Genomic DNA, 17,526 nt, shown 5'->3' on the forward strand with positions numbered 1-17,526 from the left:
TCACAGTTACATAGTAGACACTAATTTAATACATCTTACCGAACAAACCATATTATCATGTACAATAGAAGGGCATTTGGATTGACGGAATTGCATTTCATTCATAAATTAGGTATATTAACAGGTAGATATATTAGTCTTACCATCCATAGAAAACAACTGAAAAAATCAGGTAGATAGAGGTGGACTTAAACTTTCGAAAACAAATTCTCTTTGACATGGCCCGAAGCCATTTGTCGGAGAAAGACCCAAAATTTAGCCTTCGAATAGAAGTGAATCTCCCTAGCTTGATGGCAAAACCAATATATTTTACTTTTACCAAACTTGATTGCAAACCCAACTACAATTACATCAATCCAATCGCCCCCTGAGAAAAAAAGAAGATTGCTGTTGCTTCATACACAGAGGACTCACCAGCATTTTTATAAAGCAAAGTCGAAGAAAGAATAAATAAAGCCAATTTTAAACATGGATCTTTAACTAAAATTTCATTACCATAGTTCTGTGAAATTACAATTCCAGTTACAGTAAGCCGACAAAAAACTTCATGTCAATAAAAACATGGTACATAAACATTTAAAAAGAAATCATTATGCTGCGCGCAAAAGAAGATCTTATACTATTTCTCAAAAAAAAAAAAAGAAGAAGATCTTATACTAGAAAATGAAAAAACATAAATTTGTTATTATGATAGGAATATGAAACTACATAAAAACAATGGAAGATAAGTTAGAACTTCGGAATGTCTGTATGCTAACGGAAAGAAGGACTCCATTGTGTATGGAGTAGGAATAACCCAGCATTTATTTCCATTTTCCAGTATCTAACCATAGTGATACGAAAGGCAAGGAAAAAAATGCAACCTAATGACAACTCCGAGATTATGCTCATCAGCATTGATTATGTGAGAAGATCAAGGTTCATTCACGAGGTATGAAACTAGAAAGGAATACTTTTACAGTTCAGTTGAAAGTTCTCATTGTGCGCATCGGTGTAATGAGCACATAATGGTATGTCGATTCTGTGTAAGTTTGGTTGAAGACGATCTCCCCTTCAGCAATTTGAGTAGAAAAAACAGGTCATACTTCTAACTCTCCAAGAAAAGCATGAATATACAATTGTACCAAAGTGCAAAGCATGTTGGTGATCACAGTGTAATAGCAAAGTTGAGAGTAAGCGACTATACCGGTGAACCAAAAATGAGCTTAAATGCTTGCCAAAAATCTCTTACATGGACAAAGGTAGCAATAATCTTCTCTCCCTTTTCCTAGCCGACATTCTCTGCCTGAAAATATGCAGACACATAGGAAAAAGAATCCCCAGACATATAATAATGGCCGAGAGCCTGAAATATCTGAAGTATAGTGTCACATAGGAAGATACAATGAGAAAACAACATAGTAAGCCCCATGACACAGCTCCAATAATGTCCCTCCTACAAAATATAGCAAAAGATTTCACATTTATATCACAATAATAAAACAAGTATAACAGTTTCAAAGCAAGATAAGTGACTAGAAATAAAAGAGGCTGAGGGCATATAGTTGGCCGTAGAATGTGGGTTGAGAAAATAAAAAAAATGGCGTTCCAAGGTAACATCCAAATTGTAGTAATTACCAGTCTGTTTATGAATATTTTTTTTTGTAGAGATTCAATACTTTTCAAGAACTCGAAAAAACTAACAAGTTCGGTTTATTACAAACTTCCAATCCAGTTTATATTCTTAGCTCATCCTATATAGTACCGGGGAAATGAAAGGAATGTCCATTTTTTGACAACAACAGTTGAGGAACTACTTAAACCATTACATTGAACAGAAAAAACATGAAAAGGTAACCTCTAAAAGATCATAACCTCAGGCATGTTATGGGTATAAAGGATTTTCTTACGTAATAAGATATTGTACAACATGCTTTCAAAAAAAGACAAGTTTAATTAGTTTAGTACTACAATAGATTCTATGTAAATAGAAACAAATCAGTTGAAAATGAATCATAATGAAGGCAAGTTCTGGAATGTCGAATCAAACATCTGATTTCCATCTCAGACAAACAAGTAAAGAAAAATAGAAAAGAAGCGGATGGCGAGTGATCAATCAAATCTTAGTCATCTTGTTGAGAAGACTTTGTTACAATAACATGGGTCGATGTATCTTGTAAATCACTAAGTTAGGACGTTTAAAACTCAAAACAACGGTGCTTAAGAGGAGGGTTATCAATCAGCAGTCTTGTAAACCATCGCATTCAAATAATGAAATAAGGCGGACAACATACAGCAAGTTGAAGTAGGAACTAGAGAAGATATGGTAACAAGTCAAACCTCAATACTAAGTTACAGTAAAATCGAAACTCAATAAAACCATTGGCAGAGATAACTCTGCTTGTGTGAATTTGAGATAAGGCGCTTTCCTTAAAGATCTTTTTCGCACAAATAAATCCACCCTAAGATATAATACAAATCTTTGATGAGTAAGTTTGCTTATTTAACATTTAGATATAAACTTCTAGCATCTGAAAAAGACCAAATGATTCTTGTAGTGACTACACATGCTGAATTTTCCTTTTCAAGATAAAGTAGGGCATCCTTGTCTCAACATCACGAGTAGCCCAGTAGTTTTTTATACAAAGTAAAAAATGCACACTCTACACATGTGTACCGCACCATCTTTAGATTCAATTGGAGGAAGGAGGGAGGCAAAGTAACAAGATCTGCAAGACCCTAATGGAACAGTGAATCAGAAAACACAACACTGTTCTTGTTTTACTTTTAGCGGATCTAGATTTTAGAACGACAAGAATTGCTTAACTTCTGGGTTTATTTACTCTCTCATTTGGAACATCTAGGTGCTGAAATCTAATCATAGACCACAACTAATCCACAAAATAGATAATTTAGTATATCACATTTGTTTATATTCACTAAATTAAGTACAAATTAAAATCATACAAATACAGGAATAATTCATCACCAAAACTTTGTGAGACAAATCCATGCCACAAATGGTACACGTATATAATAAAATCTACACCAAAACGATTAGCACACCGTGATCATAATAAAAACCCTAAATCAATCGCGATTTCCATAACATGTTCTCAATTAAAGAATACAAATAACAGTCCACGAACCCTAGATCGATTTATGCACGGGGAAGGCGATTTGGATCAAAATGGACGTAAAATTGGGGAATTAATAGTTGATAAGACATTAATAAAGGGGGATTTTGAGATTTGCGACTCACTTGTGTTGAGATCGGATTTGGTAGTCCCTTAGCTGCTCCACGAGCTTCGACCGAGTTATCATCTCCTCTCCCCCCGCGACTCGGGGGGGCGACTCGCCCCTCCTCTTCGCGCTCTACCGAGTCGACCGATCCGGCGAAGAGCGAGTCCGGCGAAGAGGTCGGAGTGGGTGGGAAAACAAGGACAGAGATTTGGATCTGCGAGGTTGAGCTCGCTCGCGTCGCGGAGAAGCGCTCTTTTAATTAGTGGCTGCGGCAAAACCCCGTTTCTCTATTTGGCCCAGTCAAAAGCAGGCCCATCTCTTATGGGCTTTGGGCCCATCTACTTCCATTACCTTCTGGTTCTTGTTAGAAAATTTTAATTTTGAATTACACTCGAGTACAGAGCACATTAACTAAGTAATCAGTAAATTCTTTATTTATATATTTATCTCACTTTAAATTGGAGCAAAAATGTAGAAAAGGTGAGATACGTGATCATGATGGAGCTTTCATGGATTCGTTTCTTAATGCCCTTTACTCGAATCATACTCATTCTGTTTTTAGGTACATGATATCCGATTATCTATCTTGAGATCAGAGATTTGAGCTTTTGTATATGTGAAAATTTAGAACTCGACCTTCCAACTTTAGGTTCAATATATATAGATCTTTAGAATGGACTATTACAAAACAGCCCAACAGGCACTATCAAAAATTTTTTTAAAAAATATTATATATTATCAATGGATAACAACTTATATTCAATTGTTGTTACTACTGTATAATGCCGTAGCTGGTTCAGATATCATTTTTTAAGCTATATTTGAATAATCTAAACTATCTAGTGGAAGAATGTTGAATTGTTGGAGCTCTTTAACCTTTGTGGAATTTGAAAACAAAGTAGACTTCTGAAAAATTAGCAAAAGCTACCTTCATCTCACAGCTCGTATAGAATAGTAAGTCCTATAAAGTTACAAAAAGACTTTTGTGTTTCTTTCAATGTGCTGTAAAAAGTTTGTTTGGATGGTAGTGATATAAATATAAGTTACACATTACATATTCAAAAAAGCTTCTACTATAAGAGAAATTCTACACTATCACATTTACACCATATCATCAATAACAAGCCAATCATATTTATTCTTTTCAAACAAAAGTATAATAAAAATATTTTTTTTACAATCATGATAGGACATATATTTCTAAAATAAATATTTAATTAATTTATTACGCCACGTCACTAATATACCCGTCGTATTCTCGAATTTTTCCTACTAGAGAGCCTCAATAATATATGCTACAGCTTTTCATGGCACTTTTGTAGAGGGCCGTGACATACAGCTTACTTGCTGACGAATTAAGCTCCCAACAGGAAAAAAAAAGAAGAAAAATATGAGCAAATATTAGTATGCTGACTCAAAAGCATACGACTAAATAAAACAAGACATGCACCACGTACTTAACACAATTGACTAAAAATTTAATTATTTATATTCAAATTTTCAAATGAAATTATAATTAATTTTATATTTCTAATTAAATTTATTTTTAAATATAAATTAAGTGGAGTATATTATATTTCTCTCTCACACCAAAAAAGACTTGCAAATTTATTAGTGGATTGAACAAAAATAATATAAGAAATTGAACAAAAATTATACAGGCATCTCCCTAGAATAAGGAAGTTTAATCCACCAGTTACGTTATTGGATGGTCGTTCTTATAGTAAATCTTTATTTTTCTAGACACAGTGTCCATATAGATGGCAAATTATTTGTTTCCTTTTTCAATCCACTCAAAAGTCATATTCTTAAACAATCACGATCATTTTCTGATGGCCAAGTCATTTATTGACATCACATCACTCTTTTCCAGGCAACGTCTTTATTGGGCATCATTAAACAATTCCGAAAAAATTTTAAAAATCACTAATAACTCGCCAGTGCCACATGCCCGCATGTTGATGCACCATCTATAATTGCGTGCAATCAATCATTTAAGCCTTCTATTACTAATTGGGAGAATTTTGTGGATAGTCTCCTTGTACTAATCCTGTATTACAAATCAATCCTTATGCATTTTTTAAATAAGATTTGGATGACTAGCATAGCTGGTTGATACTCTAATTATTTTAACTTATTATATTTCTCTTTGATATACAGAAATAAAAACTCGATGATCTATTTAAATAAAAGGAACAATTTACTTTCTCTTTCTTCCTCTCTCTCTTAAAAAAAAAAAATTTAATATCTTACAAATTTTCTCAAGATTTCGTACGTGAAAATTGAACTCATTAACTCCCAGCACCTAATTAGTTGGTCTTTATACTACTTGCATAAAATTTATTTATGAAAATTTAAAAAAAAATTTAATCTACACTACAAATAAATATTATTTTTAAAAAAAATAATATTAAAAATAAATGTAATAAAAATTTAGAACAAAGATAATAATTTAAATTAAAATCCGGAATACCAAATTACCGTATAAGTGTACGACCATGCATACATTTATTTACCTGCGGCGGCTGGGCCAGCTGTAACGGCTACTTTCTTCGTCCTCCGGGACGCTTGTCGGATGGCCCCTCGCCGAAACACGTGGGCACTCTTATCCCCCACTTCGCATTACCCTCCCTCGTTTCACATCGCACTACTAAAAAGCTCATTCGCTCAAGAATCTTCGTTAATTTCCGCCCTTTTCTTCTTCTCTCCCTCTCTCTCACTGTCTCTCTCTCTCTCTCTCAAACCTTTCTTTCGCCACGCCCAAGCTATGGATCGAAGGATTCGTCGCTTCATCCTCCTCCTCCTCTCTCTCCTCGTCTCCTTCAGCTTCGCAAGTAAGCTCCTCCCATGTCGACGATCCTCTCCCAATTTTCCTTCTTCTTCTTCCTCTTCTTAATTTCAAGATTTTCTTTTTTTTTGTAATTGTTTTTTTTTTTTTTTTTTTCTTTTGGGGGGTTTAAGAATCGCAGTCATACATCGGGGTGAACTACGGGGAGGTGGCGGACAACCTCCCGCCGCCGGACGCCACGGCCCGGCTGCTGAAAACCACGTCGATATCTAAGGTTTCGAAAAATTCAAACTCGAAACCTTCTGTTCTGATTTGTTTTTTTTTCTTTTTTTTTTTGGTTAAAAATATTTAAGTTGTGGGGGAATGGGGGCGTTGTTGTTGTATTCGAATGAATAGGTGCGTCTGTATGGGGCCGACCCCGCCATCATCCGCGCCCTGGCGGGCACGAACATCTCGCTCGTGATCGGCGCGGCGAACGGCGACATCCCCGCGCTCGCCACCGACCCCTCGGCCGCCACCCGGTGGATCGCCGCCAACGTGCTCCCCTTCGTCCCGGACTCCCAGATCTCCGTCGTCGCCGTCGGCAACGAGGTCATCGAGTCCGGCGACGCCACCCTCGCCGCGCAGCTCCTCCCCGCCATGCAGAACCTCCTCTCCGCCGCCGCCGCGGCGGGCGGCGCCGCCGCCGGGATCAAGATCTCGACCGTCAACACCATGGCCGTGCTCTCCCAATCCGACCCCCCCTCCACCGGCGCCTTCCACCCGGAAATCGCGTCCAACCTGCAGCAGATCCTCGGGTTCCTGCAGAAGACCAATTCCCCCTTCATGATCAACCCCTACCCCTACTTCGCCTACCAGAGCGATCCCCGCCCGGAGACCCTCGCCTTCTGCCTGTTCCAGCCGAATTCGGGGCGGCTCGACGCGGGATCGAAGATCACGTACACGAACATGTTCGACGCGCAGCTGGACGCGGTGAAATCCGCGCTGGGGAGGGTCGGGTTCCCCGACGCGGAGATCGTGGTGGCGGAGACGGGGTGGCCGTATCGCGGGGACGCCGGGGAGGCGGGGGCGACGGTGGAGAACGCGCGGGCGTACAACGGGAACCTGGTGGCGCACCTGCGGTCCCAGGTGGGCACGCCGCTCATGCCCGGCCGCTCCGTCGACACCTACATTTTCGCGCTCTACGACGAGGACCTCAAGCCGGGGCCGACGTCGGAGCGGTCCTTCGGGCTCTTCAGGCCGGACCTCACCCCCACTTACGACGCCGGCCTGCTGCTCTCGGGCACCGCGCCGTCGACAGCGCCGTCGAGCTCGGGGCAGGGGAATTCGACGTCGTCGGCGGCGGCCGGGTGGTGCGTGCCGAAGGCCGGGGCGACGGACGACGAGCTGCAGGCGGACTTGGACTACGCGTGTGGGCAGGGCGGGGTGGACTGCCGGCCGATACAGCCCGGTGGCCCGTGCTACCTGCCGAACACGGTGCGGTCGCACGCCGCCTACGCCATGAACCAGCTCTACCAGATGTCCGGCAAGCACCCCTGGAACTGCGACTTCCAGCAGTCTGCCGTCCTCACCTCCGACAACCCCAGTCAGTCCTCCCTCCCTCTCTCTCTCTCTCTCCGTCTCCCTCTCCATTTCTTATTATTACTATTCAGCAAAAAAAAAAAAAAAAAACTATATATTTTAACATTAATTAAAGTTGTATTACTTGGCTTAAATAAATTCAATAGTTTAACATAATTGTTTAAATTAAACATAAGATTTTACTTGAATGAACGGTATGCTATGCTGACATCTATGTTCGAAGTGACATAATAAATCAAAAGAATAAGATCAAACAGTTTTCTATCTCTCTTAAAGATTTGAACTGTATCTTTAAATGTATGCTTCTACTTTATCACATATAACCACCGTTATTGGATAACTCTGGTAAAGCTTTGTACTTGATAAAACAGAGGATTGGAAATTAATGCAATGTTTCTAATCAGAGTCTAAAAAAGGAGGGATTTTTCTTTTTTCTTTTTCTAAAAAAAAGCAGCTTTCTTCTAATGTTTTCAATTTCCATCATAGCGTCTATTAATTATTTTAATTAATAAGTAGCTTTCTTTTTTTGTTCTCTTGTAGGTTATGACGGATGCGCGTACACAGGACGCTAAAATAATAGTGTATGGTTTAAGACGAAATGTGCTTTAGAGGTGAATAATATAAAGGTGTGCATAAATAAGATGCTCTTTACCTTCTTTTTCGTTCTAATAGCGCGGCATAATTGGTCCATGTATGTAAGGAATAAAGTGCGGGAGAATGTGCGGCGAGAAACTAACGATAGGGGGTAACGCATCCTCTCTTGTTCCGTACATTTCTTTGCGCTGTCCGTGAAGCTTTTTGTATACAAGGTTCCAAATGTATTGGTCCATGTTATTTTGTTATGTAGCGCGTCAATTGTAGTTGTGTTACAAGGAATTGAAGTTAGAGAAGCGTGTGTGAATAGTATCAACTTTAGAGGTATGAAATTAGTAGTAAAAATAGCCTAAAAGATGATGTGTTGGTGCTGTTGTTGCTGTTATGTCATTGATATGTAGCTTTGTGAATGCATTATATGGGTTGTTGTGTTGTGATATACAATATTATGGAACATATTTTAATTTTTTAAATGGGGACAGTTTACTGACCCTTGGTTCTTTGCGATTTTTGAAGTACAGTTGCTATTATTTATAGTTTTATGATGGAGAAAAGAGTGATGCAGTGATGCAATGAAAAAGCAATGCAGTTCTCTGTTTCTTCCTTTTCGGCTCTTTGATTTGTTGGTTTGTTATAGCATCGGCCTTTTTGGAGAGATTGTTTATGGACCACTCGATTGGTGAATCGCACCAAATTTGATAATATTATTTACTTATATGATCATATAAACAATCTGATGCATGAAAAAGTGAAAGTATTTTGCATGCGTTTGGAAAAACTTAGTAGATGTATCTCTCTCATCACATTATGATAGATTGTCCCTCTAATAACAGAGATTATATTCTAAGATTTGGAAATGAAATATCATATTAGATTTACTTTCATTATTATGTGCCAGTACTCGAGAACTGCCCTGCCCATTGATCGCAACTTTTGCTAAGAAAGCAGTAGTTCTAAGATTTTAAAAGAGTGGTCGTAGAGAGAACAGAAGCCCAAAGGAAAGAAAAGGCAGAGGTTGTCTAATCATAAATTGATCAAGCAGTTTGCTGAGAGATGAGATTTCATTTAACAATTGAAATTGTGAGGTCCTAATACTATGAAAAACTGTGAGAGTTTTATATATGATTAAAACTTTAGCATTAATAACTGGATTTAAGTCATTTAAATTAGTGGTATAAACTCAATAAATCCTTAGTATTAGTAAGCTGAATCATTGAATTTGATACTAGAGTTGTATTCCTAGCCGAAAAAAATGAGATGGATCTCACATCTTTCCATTAGGGCCTAAACAATTTGTAGTATTCGGTAGACATAGAAGTTGATCAAATATTTAGTATAAAATCATATTCGGCCTTACCGATTGGGTTCATCTTATACATATTGGAGTCGGAAAATGTGATCAAATATCTTGTATAGTAGATCGTATTCAGCCTTTGAATTCATCTCTTTAGAATAAAAAAGTATCACCTAGCATGTGAAAATATATTATTCTACCAAATTATGAGTGTAAACTTTTTAAAAATCAAACTCTGGAAAATTTAGTCTGACATCCAAACTGCTCCTATTTTTACATGGCACAGCATGCAATACGCAACTATTTTTGTTGGGGCAAGTTTGATTTGAATAAATTTGGCCCAATTGATCCATGGTAATTTTCATGTTGTAGACTTTTGTACGGCCCGGCCCATTGAGAGCCACAAAATGTATTAGAACCGTACTAATATTATTTATTTAAATCTTAAAAAATTCACATATAATGTCTTATTAAATAAACTAAACTATATAAAAAATTAAAAATATCAGAAAATTTCAATTAAAAATATCATATTAAATATCTGATAAATTACTATTTTAATAGGTTAATTAGTCGTTTTAAATTGCTCACTGTTCCAACACTTATTACCTAATTAATTTGGACGAAGCGTCCAGTAATTCTATTCGTAGATTCCCATCAGCGAATCTGGACCGTTGATCGGTAAAAAGACGTCACCTGTTCGATCGTCGGCTTTTGCACGATCATCACTTGGCGCAGCTTCTTCAACCTTCCACGAGAACTCTGACCGTTGTGAGATTGCACGGCGGCAAAAATGGACGGTGTATCTCATCTGCTGGCACCCGTACAAGTACCGCTGCTACCGCAGCCGTTCGTTTTGTTTTCCGAACATATTTTACACCAGAAATTTGATCATGCACCCAATGCACCGTGCACCACTCCTTTTATATTTTGTTAATTTACTGATTCTATATTAGCTATGATCAGTTACTTATTCAGATTTATTTATCACAAACTACTTAATATTATGAAATTCAATATATTCATTAGTAATTAATAAAATTTATTTAATTTTTGAAAAGTAAGGGTTAAAAAATTGCCCATCAATAAAAAATAAAGTTCGGAAGATTTTTTAGAATACGATTATTATTGAAGCGTCTTTGTATATTTTCTTTTATTACATAGATTAAGTTACTAACATTCTATTTATAAAATATCCGGTTAGTAATTTAATGCTCAAAAAAGTTTTGAGGTTTTGTGTGCATTTAAAATTTAAAGTTCGAATCTCCTGCTTCGAATTTAGTAAATATAAAAAAAAAAAATTTAAAAAGATCTTGCTAGAAATAATGTAGAATTAATATAGATCTCACATTATTTTAGTTAATAAAGAATTTTTCGAACTATTGTCTTTTTGAATCCGCCTATCTGATCTTTACAAATTTTAATTTAATTATCTAATATTTACTTTATTTGATTTGAGTAAATTCATGTCTTTTTAATTATAAATTTTAATTGTGTTGTTTATCTTTATATAATTTATATAATTATAAATTTAACTAGTTTAAATTTATGTCTTAGGGGTCATCAGATTACTTAAATTAAATAAATTAAAATTTAAAAGGTTAGATAGTCGAATCAAAATGATTTATAGTTTAAATAAATAATAATCACGGTGCAAGGTGCACGTGGTGCATGCAATAACATCTTCCGAGCAGGGTATTATATCCAATACGAGGGGCGAGGAGACGAGGTATGTAAAGAGGGGTCGAGCGATCGAAACGAAACAACAGTCTATAGTTCTACTTCCTCTCGCGATCGAAACCGCAAAGGTAATCTCTCTAAGTTTCTCTGTAATTTTGATCTTAATTAACGAAGCATTTTTGTTACAATTTTCCCTGCGATTTCTCGCTCTTTGTTGCTTTTTTTTGTTTCCCTCTTTTTTTTTTTTTGGATCAGCGATGTACTACGATAAACAAGCATAATGCTTTTATTTCTAAGATAAAAGATTTAATTTTTTTTTTTTCTCTTGAACTATCGAAATCGCAATTCAACTGATACCTGAGCCAAAAAGAGGGCAACTGTAAATCTCACATGGAATTTTGTTGTAGGATTTGATGGGTATTTTCTAAAGATATTAAAAAAATCTAGTGGGATATATGGGCAATTATAAATTTTAGAGTGAGGTACCGGTATTTAATGCAGTGTAGGTTCCAATTAGCTCATAGAATCATGCTAACTTTCGATAAATCTCTATAGTGTTGATATAGATGTAGATTTATTTTCTCATTATGGATCGTGCTATGAATAGCTTGCAATGATCTTGCAGGTCTCAGTATGGCTTCAAACTCACTGATCTGCGACACGGAGCAGTGGAATGACTTGAAGGTCAAACCAACAATTTAACATCTCGCATTTATTGGTCTAATCAGCTTGATTCCTGTTTCTTCTGCTCTTTGTTTTATTTTCTAAGATTTGTGAATGAGGCACATCTAACGTTATATCACCATTCAGGGTCATGTTAGCGAGATACAGAAGACGCACTTGCGCGATTTGATGAATGATGTTGACCGATGTCAGTCTATGATGGTGTATGATGCTTTTCATCGGAAACCGTTCTAATAATTGTCCAGATTTTGAGTTCATTATCGACGATTTGATTTCTGATGTTTTAGGGAATATGATGGGATAATTTTGGACTACTCGCGGCAGCGTGTGCAGCAAGATACTATCGCGAAGCTTTTTGAATTGGCGAAGGCAAGATCAGTTCCATGCTTGTGTTCTATGAATTTATTCTGCTTGAACAATTCTTAGAAAGTCTAAACACTTTTTTATTAAACCATTGCAGGCGGCACATCTTAGAGAGAAGATTGACAGAATGTACAATGGAGAACGTGTATGCATTGTTTTTGGGTGCAGAATTTGATGAATGAACGCTTATGCCGCAATTTCCTTTTTATGCGCAACTATTTGATACTATCGTTTGATTCTCTCAGATAAATAGTACAGAGAACAGGTCTGTGCTGCATATAGCTTTGCGAGCCCCAAGAGATAAAGTTATTTGCAGTGATGGGAAGAATGTGGTACCAGATGTTTGGAACGTGTTGGACAAAATTAAGGAGTTCTCAGAAAGGGTTCGAAGTGGTTCATGGGTAAGAAGTAGGCTAGTTATTTTGACCGTTCGTACCATGAAATGTCTAAATCTTAATTTTAATTGATCCTTTGTTGCAGGTTGGAGCAACAGGAAAGGCGCTAAAAGATGTTGTGGCTATTGGTATTGGTGGTAGCTTTCTAGGGCCTTTATTTGTACAGACAGCTCTGCAGACCGGTAAGTTGCATAGTCAGCTTTAAGTATTGTAAACTTGTGAATCTCTGATTTTTTATAATGGATTGCTGATCAATTTGTGTTCTATGACTCACAAACATTTTTCAGATCCAGAGGCTGCAGAATGTGCAAAAGGACGACAGCTTCGATTGTGAGTGAATTCATTTGCTTATAGTTTCTTGTAATTGTTGTGATAAATGGAATGTCATTATTTAAACCATAAGATTGTAAATTTTAACTTTATCGGATTCCCATCATCGAGGTTAGCACGGTTGCGCAACTTCCTATTGAAATCAGTTTCTTTGTTTAGTTGCCTGCAATAAATCACAGAACATGCCAGAGAGGACAAGCTTGTTGGAATTTTTGTGAAATGTACTCCGTTTATCATTTTACTAATCTGTCTATCATTTTACTAATTTATTGTGTTCAAAATGATGTTTTTCTTTTGTAATATCTTTTAAATTTCCAGGATGATAAAATATGTCAAAAAGCAAATTAATTTTCTCATTGAACATAATGCAGAAAATCTGTCATCTGCTAATATGTTAACCATCTTTCTGCAGCCTAGCAAATGTTGATCCAATTGATGTTGCCCGAAACATCAAAGGTTTAGATCCAGAAACAACATTAGGTCTCTCTCTCTCTCTCTCTCTCTCTCTCTCTCTCTCTGCATGTGTGCTCGTTTGTGTATAGATGCGCATGTGTGTCCTTGTAACCCTCTCCGTGGCATTAATATCCTGTTCTTTTTTTTTTGCCTTTCGTACCCTCTCCGTCATTAATATCCTGCTCTTTTTTTTTTGCCTTTCGTTTTCTCTGCTTTTTAATAATGTATTCTTTTCTATTTCTGGCAAAAACAGTTGTTGTGGTTTCAAAGACTTTTACAACAGCAGAAACAATGTTGAATGCTCGAACTTTGAGGCAGTGGATTACAGCTTCTCTTGGGTTAGCATGATTTCGCCTTTACTTGTTTGTAAATCTTCTCTCCATAATTTCTCCATCTGATGCAAATTTATTATGTTTCTTCCGGTTTCAGGCCTCAAGCAGTTGCAAAACATATGGTGGCTGTCAGTACAAATCTAACGGTACTTCTGGATTTTCCATTGCAATCCGACATAATAATAGACTGCATCTACTCTTAGTTTAACTTAGGAACCTATTATCTCATACTTCTTGTTGACATTTTCAAAGATTGTGAGAAGTAGAAGCTATAAATTCAAGATATGCATCCTTAGGGTAATATATTATAGAGGCAATTATCCGAAACCTGTTGTGCATACCTTTCCAATTTTGTTATTTGTTTGCTTAAAAGTTAACGTTTCAATGCAATGTCATTAATAGAAGTGTAAGGCCTACTGATTTGCTTCATCCTTATTTTATTCTATATGCTGATTACAAATTATTTGTTGACAAAGCTCGTAAAGGAGTTTGGGATCGACCCCGCTAATGCTTTTGCTTTTTGGGATTGGGTTGGTGGTCGCTATAGTGGTAATTATTCTCACCCTTTTTCAAAGTTCTGGTCGCTGAAACTTGTTGGTTTATTTCACATCTCTGATGAAACTGAATATCATTTTGCAGTATGTAGTGCTGTTGGTGTGCTGCCTCTCTCTCTCCAGTATGGTTTTTCAATTGTTGAAAAGTATGTCAACCCATGACTTCTCTTACCTCTGCCATTTAGATTATCAGGAGATTTGGATTTTATGTAATCTGAGTTCCACCTCCTATTGCTTAGATTACTGGACCTCTTGTACAATGTAGGCTGCTTGCTGCAAACAAAAGAACAAAATGACTATTTATTTCATCGTTGTTCTTACTACTGTGCTTGCTTGCTTTGGGGTTTTTTTGTTGGATTATCATTGTCTTACTGTCGTTGTCTTAACGTCATAGTATTAATCAATACTGATCTATTATGAGGAACAGTATTTAGCAATTGTAAGACTAATTGTCTAAATTTGTGTTCCTTGAAGAATATCATTATATTTTTTCTTTCTGTTGTCTTAATGTCGTAGTGTTAATCAATAGTGATCTATTATGAGGAACAGTAAGTAGCAATTGTAAGATTATTGTCTAAATTTTTGTTCCCTGAAGAAAGTCATTATTTTTTTTCTTTTCTGTTGAAGATTTCTGAGTGGAGCTCATAGCATCGACGAACACTTCTATTCAACCCCTTTTGAGAAAAACATACCTGTAAGTATTCAGATGTCTAGACAAATGTCATCTTTTTTTTTCTTATCTTATTGTTTCATTATTCTCTTTTCTGGTCCAGGTACTTCTTGGTTTACTAAGTGTTTGGAATGTTTCATTTCTTGGATATCCAGCAAGAGTGAGTTTGCCTGATGTTCTTTGCTCATTTTTCCACTTTTACCCTTTATATGTGTTTGGTTTGCAAATTTTAAAATTTCTTGGTCTAAAAGAAATTCATTTCTACCTTTAGGCGATATTGCCATACTCCCAGGCACTCGAGAAATTTGCACCACATATCCAACAGGTATTTAAGTTGATTCTGGCCTAGCTTGTACATTATCATTTCCTTCTGTTTGTTTTGTTGTCTTTAAATTGGGTTAATTTTAATGCTATAGGTTAGCATGGAAAGTAATGGCAAGGGTGTCTCTATTGATGGAATTCCACTTCCATTTGAGACTGGTGAAATAGATTTTGGAGAACCTGGAACAAATGGTCAACACAGCTTCTACCAGTTAATCCATCAGGTAAGGGTGCTCTTTTGGAAACCAAAGTTGAATTTAATTGCATGTAGTTTAAGAAATTAGAGTTGTACCTTGTTATTGACTTTTGTTAAGCGTACCTACTGGTTAACTGTAGCCAAATATCTGATTGTTTACTTGTTCAAATTACTAAATGTCTGAAATGTGGATAATTGAGAAATTAATCATGAAAACTTCCAGGGAAGGGTTATCCCTTGCGATTTTATCGGTGTCGTAAAAAGTCAGCAGCCTGTTTATTTGAAAGGTGCCAATTGCATCAATCTCCCTATATTTGTTGTGGCTATCTTCTTTTTTTTTTTTTCACTTTGACAGACTTTGCTAAAATACGATATTCTAATGTCTCTGTCCTGCAGGGGAAATTGTTAATAACCATGATGAGCTCATGTCAAACTTTTTCGCTCAGCCAGATGCGCTTGCTTATGGGAAGGTACGTCTATCTTTATCACAGAGTTTCTTGAACCAACAGTGTTTAAGTTGATTTTTTTTAATTGAAGTTTTCTGTTGTTTCAGACTCCAGAACAGTTACTAAGAGAGAATGTCCCTAATCATCTAATTCCTCACAAGGTGATGTAACTTTATTTTAGATGATTGTTTTTGTAGGGTTTACTTGTCTCTTAAACTTGGTGCTTTTATTATTTGCAGACCTTCTCTGGCAACAGGCCGTCCCTGAGCTTATTACTCCCTTCGTTAAATGCTTATAATGTTGGACAGGTATTGATTTATGCTGTGGTCTGCTTTCTTCCTCCATCACTAACCTGATAGTTGTTATCAGATATGCGCTTTATGTCTTTTGTTGATAATAAAGAGCTTGTTAAACGCATGCTTAGCGCTCACTATTTTGATTCGTGCATCTAGATTGCCCATGACAGTAGTAACAACGTGATTCTGATATTGTTTCTTGTTATTCAGCTATTGGCCATCTATGAGCACAGAATTGCAGTTGAGGGCTTCATATGGGGGATCAACTCTTTCGACCAATGGGGTGTGGAGTTAGGCAAGGTTAGTTTTGTGATTTCCTTTCACATCTTTCTGACTGCTGGACTCTTCATATCGAGTTAACTTCAGTTCATACATCTATGCAATTATTCAGTCATGTGTTCTTATGTACTATCCCAAGCTTTCCTCTGATTGTTTAACACATGAAATGCACCTTGTCACCAAAATTTCAGTCGCTGGCCACTCAAGTAAGGAAACAACTGAACCTATCTCGGACTCAACGGAAGCCCGTTGAAGGGTTTAACCACAGTACTACCACTTTGTTGACAAAATACCTTGAGGTATGTTTTGCCGAATTTCAATAATGCATACATCATGTGTTGATTACATAAATATGCATATAATTTACAATAATTAGCTAGAAAGAACTACTTTAAGAGAGAATTTCACAAATAACAGTTTTCATAGCCCATGTGTTCGATATTTACTATTTGAATCAAGACCTTTTCAATCAAATATTATGTCGTTAAAATAGCCTTAAAGAATAATTAGTTGAATAATTTCTTTTTACAGGTCGATCCTGGTATCCCATGTGAAACCACTGTTCTGCCTAAGATGTAATCTGACCAAGATGTGTTAACCTTGTATTATGCAGAGTGAATCTTGGCTAAGTTTTTTGCCCCCTCCCCCCCTGAAAATAAGTTACATGTATGTGACTTTTACTGGGATCTCTGCTCCTTTTGTTTTTTTTTCTCCTTCATGTAACTAGCTTTGCAAATAAACTTATAAATGGTCAACATACTCGCTTTGGAGCAATATTTATTTGGTTGATCGAGTAAAAATGTTGTGGTACAAATTCTATTCAGTAGAATTGATTTTGAATTTACAATTGTGATTTATGATCTGTGATCGAAGGCCATTTTGAGAAGCTGCGCTGCCAAGTCTGGCGCAGAAAAATGTTGATATTTTCCCAGCTTAATGGTGAAGATCTTATGATGGATGGAATAGTTGCTAAACAACCTGTATCTCAGTATCTGCTTTTCGTCTTCCACTATGGGCTTGTTTGGTTTCGAGGCCATCTAACACTATC

The 17,526-nt window shown here is 36.7% G+C and overlaps 3 protein-coding genes across 3 annotated transcripts; 2 read left to right on the forward strand and 1 right to left on the reverse strand.

Moving 5' to 3' along the window:
• Nucleotides 658-3,463, reverse strand: LOC109712844. The gene is made up of 2 exons (XM_020236618.1): nt 3,242-3,463; nt 658-1,435 (listed from the first exon to the last, which is right to left on the reverse strand). Exons 1-2 carry the CDS (start codon nt 3,301-3,303, stop codon nt 1,228-1,230), a joined length of 270 nt encoding a protein of 89 aa, XP_020092207.1. The 5' UTR covers nt 3,304-3,463; the 3' UTR covers nt 658-1,227.
• LOC109712843 (glucan endo-1,3-beta-glucosidase 7-like) lies at nt 5,850-8,692 on the forward strand. The gene is made up of 4 exons (XM_020236617.1): nt 5,850-6,056; nt 6,184-6,284; nt 6,407-7,595; nt 8,132-8,692. The coding sequence occupies exons 1-4, from the start codon at nt 5,990-5,992 to the stop codon at nt 8,161-8,163; spliced, it is 1,389 nt and encodes a 462-aa protein (XP_020092206.1). The 5' UTR covers nt 5,850-5,989; the 3' UTR covers nt 8,164-8,692.
• On the forward strand, nt 11,179-17,301 carry LOC109712845 (glucose-6-phosphate isomerase, cytosolic). Its single transcript, XM_020236619.1, has 24 exons — nt 11,179-11,287; nt 11,785-11,843; nt 11,970-12,046; nt 12,131-12,212; nt 12,304-12,351; nt 12,452-12,607; nt 12,687-12,783; nt 12,889-12,931; nt 13,344-13,411; nt 13,638-13,722; nt 13,814-13,862; nt 14,193-14,265; nt 14,356-14,416; nt 14,898-14,964; nt 15,044-15,100; nt 15,212-15,265; nt 15,357-15,485; nt 15,681-15,744; nt 15,854-15,927; nt 16,011-16,064; nt 16,143-16,211; nt 16,410-16,499; nt 16,670-16,777; nt 17,010-17,301. Exons 2-24 carry the CDS (start codon nt 11,793-11,795, stop codon nt 17,055-17,057), a joined length of 1,704 nt encoding a protein of 567 aa, XP_020092208.1. The 5' UTR covers nt 11,179-11,287; nt 11,785-11,792; the 3' UTR covers nt 17,058-17,301.

This window comes from Ananas comosus, linkage group 7, assembly GCF_001540865.1.
Source record: "Ananas comosus cultivar F153 linkage group 7, ASM154086v1, whole genome shotgun sequence".
NCBI lineage: Eukaryota > Viridiplantae > Streptophyta > Magnoliopsida > Poales > Bromeliaceae > Ananas > Ananas comosus.